This window comes from Ixodes scapularis, unplaced genomic scaffold (genome assembly GCF_016920785.2).
Source record: "Ixodes scapularis isolate PalLabHiFi unplaced genomic scaffold, ASM1692078v2 PGA_scaffold8__174_contigs__length_109621045, whole genome shotgun sequence".
Taxonomy (NCBI): Eukaryota; Metazoa; Arthropoda; class Arachnida; order Ixodida; family Ixodidae; genus Ixodes; species Ixodes scapularis.
The window spans coordinates 48,054,152-48,062,327 of NW_024609883.1; the positions used below are offsets into that span (position 1 = coordinate 48,054,152).

At 50.9% G+C, this 8,176-nt stretch overlaps 1 protein-coding gene across 1 annotated transcript; it reads left to right on the forward strand.

The window, feature by feature from the left end:
* The first annotated feature begins 5,892 nt into the window (after nucleotides 1–5,892).
* Nucleotides 5,893–7,564, forward strand: LOC121833572. The gene is made up of 2 exons (XM_042286976.1): nucleotides 5,893–5,906; nucleotides 6,158–7,564. The coding sequence occupies exons 1-2, from the start codon at nucleotides 5,893–5,895 to the stop codon at nucleotides 7,515–7,517; spliced, it is 1,374 nt and encodes a 457-aa protein (XP_042142910.1). The 3' UTR covers nucleotides 7,518–7,564.
* Nucleotides 7,565–8,176: the final 612 nt, after the last annotated feature.

Sequence of the window (8,176 nt, forward strand, 5' to 3'; positions counted from 1 at the left end):
AATTACCACCAGTGCAGTATCAATGCTAGTCGGGAACTTATAACGTATATCACACGGAGTAGTGATACACGCCTGAGGTGCGTACGATGCTCATCCGAACAAACACGGGCAGAGGTTGGGATTGAACCCCGGCTCAGTGGTATCTGCAGCGCGAGCTTTCGCTCCTCGTGGCCTGAGCTGCTGTGCGGGACACATTAGGCACGCCCACAAATAGTGTTTGTTGTTTCTCTGCGTACCGGGACTAGAACATTAGACCGAAGAGAGGTACGGACACCGATAAACATGCCATCGCAACAAAAACTTGGAACTGAAAAACGCAGTACCAACGAGACAGGTTTGTTCGCGCCAGCCGTTGACCAACGCAGCAATGGCAGTGCGGTGTCTCTGCTAACCACCGCGTCGTTGCCGAATATAGTCGCCTGCCCGCGTACCTGAACCTTTTCTTCCGCGTAGGGCAGACAACGAAAGAAGCAAACAACAGCCGCGATAAACGTCCCAACATAAACAGGCCCTCTGGGAATCGATTCCGACGGCTGACCCTGTTCTAATGCTCTTGTCCATGGAAAGTCGTGGGGGTCATTAGCACTTCATCTTCTCCGTCCACCAGCGGAGGGGGCCGAGATGGCGCGTCGGGGAAGCCGACGCCCTTGAGACATAATTCGATTCACATTAGGCCCGACCGCAGCCGTAACTTGTACACATCGTTGGACTTCAACGACGGACCGAAGCAAAAGCTACCATTCAAATCAACCTGTCGTGTTTTGACGGTGTGCTGTGCCACCACACTCCTGCAGATAGCTCTAAGGGTACACGCGCTGGTCCGAAGCGTGCGTGCGCGGTCGTGTAGGCACTGTCTTTCGTTCATCTTTAGTCGATGGGGAGTGCAGCGCAGTAACGAGAAATGCAAAGTGGGAAATTGCCGTCTTGACTAGGTTGGCTCGCACGGCTCCATCTTCCAGCTGGAGCACGCACGGACGTATATGCACGACGAAAGCAGTGCCAGATCTGCTGCTTTTCTGTTTGCTTCAGTCATCCGCGTGTGACACGTTGATCTTCCCGCATGGGTTCACTTTGTTTTAGAGCGCAGCTCTTAGGCGCCCGTTTCCGGCTTGAGCGGCGTCGGCGTAAACATGAGGTCACGTGACCCCCGTGAGGTCACGAGGGTCACGTGACCTTACGGTTACGCCGACGGCGACACCGCTCGGAGGGAGGAGTAGCAGGCAGGGTGAGAAGGCGAGGAGGAGGGAGGAGGGGTATGACAACACCCCCTAGAGCTGAAGGCCGCAGCGCTCCCCCGGTGACGTCACACGAGTCGGCTGGCGAGCGCCGCGGAAAAGTGCTGCACTGAAGGCGTCGCGCATAGATTTACCGACGTCGATGGCATTTTTTATTGACCTAAACGTTTGTTAATTGGTCAAACAGGATTTATAAATATCTAAATGACTGGGAAAAATAATTTGTTACACGGGCAGCATATTAGGACGTACCATATTGTTGTTATGATATGAAAGAACACGGTTAACGACGTTTTGAGAGGGATGGGTTTTCGCTTTAGGCATCCAAATCTTGGGTGCTTTAATTATTTCTCGGAGTGAGAAGACACAAACAATCAAAAAATAAATGCCCTGAGAGTTCATTGTAAGTGATGGGACCCGCCAAAATGCATAACAGCAACAATCAAGTTGGTGATGACATGTGTGGTTAATGAATTCGTATGTGAAGCCAATGAAAAGATTATTAAAAAAAGTGTGGACTTTTCGAGCACGAAAAAAATGCAAAGAGTTGAAATGTACTTTTTACCAGAAGTAAACATATGATAACAAAAAAAAAAAACTGCAAGCGAACTGGGGAACTAGATAACAGAAAGTATAAAACAGAGAGAGGACGAAACACCCAGACGAGTACATTCTTTCAACTCACAACAAAGTTTATTCCATGGAGTGCGAACGCACGTTCCTCTGCGCAGAGTTAGGGAAAGGGGGAAAGGGCGGAGGCTGGGGGGGGGAAGTAACAGGAAGGAAGGGCGGTTGGGAGAGGCGGCTGGGTGCGTGGACCCGTTGGGGTCGAGCCGCTTTATGTTTTATACTGTTTTATACTTTCTGTTATCTAGTACATCTTACCAACACGCTCGTTAGGACTAGAACTGGGGAATGTTCATCATAAAGTAAGTAATCCGAGACTCAGGCACGAAGGCGAAAAATTAAACGCAGAAAAGACACAAAACAGGGGGAAAGACGCCGCCTAAGTCGAAGTGCACAAGTTTTGATTTAACCGAGTGCAGGCAAACTTAGCAAACTTAAAGCATGACTTTCAGTAAGGGACAGATGCAGCTGTGGGAGCTTAATGCACACATCTACCCGCGTTCATTCACACTACGAATAGATGCTGTGAATATAAGTTCTCTCACCTTTGAAATCTTCAAATTGGATATCCTCGTGTATCCATACTTTCTTCTTGTATCCATCTTGACACAATTCAGATACAAGCAACTTAGATGCTGCTCTGTAGCTTTCGAGACACCTAGACACAGCACATGTACGGCATGTAGACTTTAATGCCGCTTCGCAAAAATAATGCTATGACAACTGTTGCAATGAACATAAAATAATTATTTAGATTTTAGGATTTCACATTTTCTTTTCTTTGACTTGGAATTAGCTAGCCTCATAACCTTTTCGTTCACCCTTCCACAATAGTTTTTTAGCGCAATGTTCGTGCTGCACCAGAACAAGTCCTTCAGCACGAGCTCACTTGTGTGTCTTTCTTCACATGCGTCGAAGTCAGAAGTCTCGTTGGTAGACAGCAGCTCCATTGTAAGGTCGGTGACGAACTGACGCTGGATCGGAATTTTCAGAAAATTGGCCTGCTTGGAGAGTTCTTGAGCAAAAACGCAACCGTGTAGCGCGGCATTAAGGGCGAACATATTTGGATTAAAGAGCCCCCTCGATCCAATTTCTTGAAAAGAGAGTAGTTCTCCTGCGCAGGTAAAACCTGTTGCCGTCTTATATTCTTCAGTAAGCGCTGCCCTGCATTTATGACATTTCGGCTTTTTCAAGGCGGCATAAACTGCGTACCCTGCCACGAAGACTAAAACTGGGAGGGTCTAATTTATCGCTTGTGACACAACCTCTTCTGTAACTATACTATGTTTCAGCTTGGCCGTGGCGTGTCTACTTGTTTTTCAAGCTCCTCCCATTGTTTGCCTTCACATGGGATTGTCGGCAACGTACTCTTCAGTCTCAGCTTATTTTCACCTTCATAAAGCTGCCTTATAGATATGTGATATTGCGAGCCAGCCAGCTAGCTGCCTGTACTTCCCGAAACAGTCTTGCAAGCTATCAGTCTGAATCCTTTTCAGGAGGACATATTTCAACCCAAGTTCAGTAAAGCAGTATTCGGCGATCTCTACAAATGCACGGATTGTTTGACGGAGTGCTCCGTGCGTCTCCTTGGTTAGCGTGCCACTGGTAAGGTTCTCGCTCTCCCATACGTCACGCCAGGCGTCCAGCCAGTCAAAAAGACTGCACAACATTGGAATCGTCCTCTGCAGAAGTCACTGGTTCTTGAAAGTCGTCTCTGAGTCACGTTCCTTTGTTCGGCGTCCATGTTAAAATTTCCTTCAGATTTCGAGACCTCGACGATTTCATTGATTCCTTTAATAATATGCGCCACAGATGTAGGAACAAGAGGGGGACATAGAGAGAAGGCTACAGGCTCCTGACCGTGGTTTTGAAAACGGGAGCTTGCGCTACAAAGATACGTTTCTAGAATTAAAAGCGAGAGCTAGCTTGTGCTTGTCGCCTTCGCTGCCACGTCAGTGTAAAATTCAACAAAATAAATGCAATAATTAAAAAAAATATGTGAAAAGATATGAGAGTTCTCACCCTGCCATGCGTTGATAGAACCAGGTTTTTTGCGAGGAATTGCCCGCACCTATACTTTTCGTAGTTCTTCATCCTCCGGGAGCTAAACACAGCACAGACACTTTCTTCGACGACGTTTCATAGTTCCCATGGCACCCAGGGACACAGCATTTATGAAGCATGGCTAGCGCGAAAGCCGCCCGTAACTTCACAACCACCACGCGTTAACCGCCAAGCACGCCAAACGCAAAAGACAAAAGAGACGGTTAGAGCAGTTCGTGTACTCACGCGTTACCCGCCAAGCACACCAAACGCAAAATAGAGCAGTTCGTGTACTCCCGCCACGAGGCTTGTGCAAGCCGACGTGCGCAAAGGAGGCAAAAATTGTCACTGCGCAACTGCCCCGGGAGAACCCTGGCGTTCTGGGCTTGGAGAAAGCTAAAATAAAAACAAAAAAAGGCCAGAGTATGCGCCGCTTGGCGTCCTCGGGAAAACACGTATAAGAAAAAGAAAAAGAAAGCGTGTGTTGCGGAGAAGCTTTCCTCTCAGGTCGGCCCACTCGTCGTGAATCTGTGACGTCACAACTCCGAGCGCTGCGGCCTTTGCTCTAGGTAGTGTTGGGTATACGCTCCCCTCAGAACCCTTCCCTCCTCCTCCTCAAGAGCTGGGCTCTAATTCGGTGTTGCAGGGAGTTGTAAGCAGCTTTCGTTTTTTCCTTATATCCCCTTTTCTTCCTTTCTCCTTACCGAGAAATTTGCCCCCACCCTTCTTAATCGGAGCGGAGTACGAAAAAGAGCACGTGTAACACTATCTGTAAAAATTATGCCGAAATCGCTGCTCCGCTGTCGCTACAATGATTCTCGACGAACTGCGTTAGCATTCAGCGCGGGGGATCCGACCCAGCGAAGGGTGGGAATTCCGACCTCGCAACTTTCCGCCTGCTGTTGCCTTCGGAGAGCCAGTCTGTTCTGCCGGACGTCGGTGGTTTCGGATGCAGCCACCGCAGCTTTCCTCGATACCTGCCTACGGTCCGCATGCTGTTCGCTCTGCGTTAGCGAAAACGTAGATTGTACACTGAAGTACGACGAGCAGGAAGCTTCTCGGACCTTCGGACATTGTGTGTACCACTTAGATGCGTGTAGTTGCGTTAATTTTATGACGCAAACGCAGTTTCAAAGTGGCCGTGAGCTAGCAGACGACATGACAGCCAGGACGACCAAGCCCGTGTGCACGCTAGCTTCCGAGTGATGTGGGAGATGAATGACGGCGCATGCACCGTGAACCTTGCCTCATATGTCGTCGCACCCGTCGCGTATCCTGCAGGAACGAGCGAAAGTGGAAGAAACGATCGAACGAACGAGTCGAAAGACAACCGCGGGAACCGTGCCGTGGCCTCACGAAGCCAGTCCCCTCCTGAGTCCAAACCACGAGCGTCGAAACGAAAAGCGTCTGCTTGCACCGGGGCAATGAAAGCCGACGCATTTAAATATGAGGCATAGAGCTACATTTTCGACGTCACCGAAGATCAGCATGGAGCACAAGTGCTGCCTCATCGTTCGGCCACAAGCCCCAGCCGAAGATAAGACTTGTGTCCATTCTATGTCTACGCTGGAACACGGAAGGTGACAAGAAATCTAGCAATACGGCCTCCCCTTGCTATCTACAGTCTGTTACAGGCAAAGAGTGCAGCCATATCATGGTGCAGGGCAAGCTCCTCCAGCAAAACCGTCCACCCTCTCCACTTTAACAGAGTGAGCGCAGGAGTGGAGGGGAACCCCTCCTCGCCTCCTCTCCAACATTCACTCTGCTAAAGGAGATGGAGTGAAGGGTTTTGTAGGAGGAACTTCCGCTGAACTCTTTAGAACCTGTAATAAACTCTAGGTTGGTTGTGTCGGCCGACACCTTGACCACTTTCCGTAGTTGCAGATTTCTCTTTTTTTACTTCACTACTCTCGCAGATGGAGAGAATGCTAAGAGAATGTCCCAGTACATTGCAGAAAACCGTGACTGAATGTTCCTGGTCCCAAACATGTTGACATCCAGGTGGGGGTGTTAAGAAATCGTATTAATCTTGCTTAATATCTCCCAAATCGGCCCATGTCGCCAGCCAGTTTGGGTTCGCCATCGCTGTCGCAATGCATCGAGGGAGAGACTAAACATCGAGAGGCCCACTCCCCGGCCGGCCGCCCAGCTGCATCTCCGGCACCGCGCTGCTTCTCCGAAGCTCCCGCCATGACTCCGCCCGTCGCTGAACCATGAACTACCGTGCGTTATTCTACAAAACCAACGAAAAGTCACCTCACCATCGTCATAAAGCTGACCGACGGGGTTTCCCTATCGGAACTCCAGTCTACCCACCTCACCGATGCCGTAACCGCCGCCACCCACCTTACGCCATCGGAAGCGAAAGAGACGTATTTCAAAATCCGTGACGTGCAAAACGTCCTCATCGCCGACACCTACCGACCCTCGGCCCAGGAAAAGCTCCTGCAGACCACGAAACTCACCATTGCAAATCGCGACTACGCCGTTACCAGCTACCCCTCGGCCCCCACCAACTCCTGCAAGGGCGTCATCCACGGCGTCGCGTCTCTCACCGCCCCCGACGAGCTCATCGCCAACATCGAATCCAATGTCCCAGTACTCACCGCTCGCATGATGGGCAAGACCGAAACGGTACTCATCACCTTCGAAGGCACATACGTGCCCTATACTATATACTACCGCCGCCTCCAATTCCGGTGCCACCCACACAAGCCAAAATCTCAACAATGCCAAAACTGCCTCCAACTCGGCCACCGCGCGGAAGTCTGCCCCAAGAAAGGCAAGCTTACAGTATGCGACATCTGTTACCAGGAAAACATGACCTCGGACACCCTTCACAACTGCGTTCCTTACTGCGTCAATTGTAAAGAAGAGCACGCCTCCAAGGACCCGAACTGCCCCGCCAAAAAGCAAGCCGATGCGCAAGCCACTCTCGCTGCCTACAAACGGCGAGTACAGCAGCGTCCCAAGGCAACAACCATCCCCAACACACTGCGCACCCCTCCTCCACCACCAAGACCGAAGGGTGGGAAAGCCTTGACCACTCCCAACCCGCCCCACCAACCAGCACCTCCTTCCGACAAGGTGCCCACTACCAACTCCAGACAGGAGAATTATCGACTACCGCCCATCCCACGAGGCTCAACTCAGCAACATCGCAGGACCCGGAGTCTCAGCCGCAACAACAAGGTGAGAGAGCCACTCCGTTCCACATTACACCCGACACACGCATCCCGACCCAAATCCATACCCCAAGCCATTACTGCATCCGACACGTACAAACAAGCGCTTCTCGCTGCCAAGCGCACACCAACCACCCCAAACACAGTACAAGCGATAAACGTAGCACCAGAAAATCAACACATGGACACTTTACCTCCCCCCTCTCAACCCGTCACTCCCCAGGTCTCCATCGAACTCAAGCAAATCATGCTCGTTCTGAAAAACATTCAGGAGCGCCTGGCCGCTCTCGAGCAGGATGTAGCAGAACTGAAAGCACAGGGCCCTCAGCACCCAAAACGAAAAGCAGACGACCCCTACAACCCTGAAAGCAAAATCCCCCGTCAAAATATCGACACCTCATCAACTGATGACGAAACCAATATCTAAACAATCTATACACATCCTACAATGGAACTGCCGCAGCCTACAACGTAAACGAGCCAGTCTCACCCAATACCTCAACACGCTAGATCGCAAACCTGACGTCATCCTTCTTCAGGACACGCAGGGCACTCACAACCGTCCACAATACACACCCTACACCCAACCCAGCATCACTCAAACCGACCGCAGGCAAAACACATATACCCCCACACTCGTCACGACATACATCTCTAAGGAACACCCGTCAATACAACTCAACACAACAGACATCAACACCGCTCACCAAGAGCACGTCATCATCACCCTTCAACCCCGCAACTGCCCCAATCCCATCACAATCGTCAACGCGTACTGGCGACCGGGCCGCAAGGTCGCAAATCCCACTCCCTGGCTCACGAAACTCGTGGCAAACAACTCAGACCACGACATCCTCTTAGTCGGAGACTTCAACAGCCCCAATGTGTCCTGGGGTTACCCAAACACTCAACACAATGGGCGCCTCCTCGCACAAGCAACCGCCCAAGCGTCGATGACACTGGCCAACGACACTACACAACCCACCCGCACCGGTAACAGTGTAGAGCGCGATACCAATCCCGACCTGGCCTTCCATCACGGCCCATCCGTTGCTGAATGGTCCGCATCTGACGAACAGCTAGGCA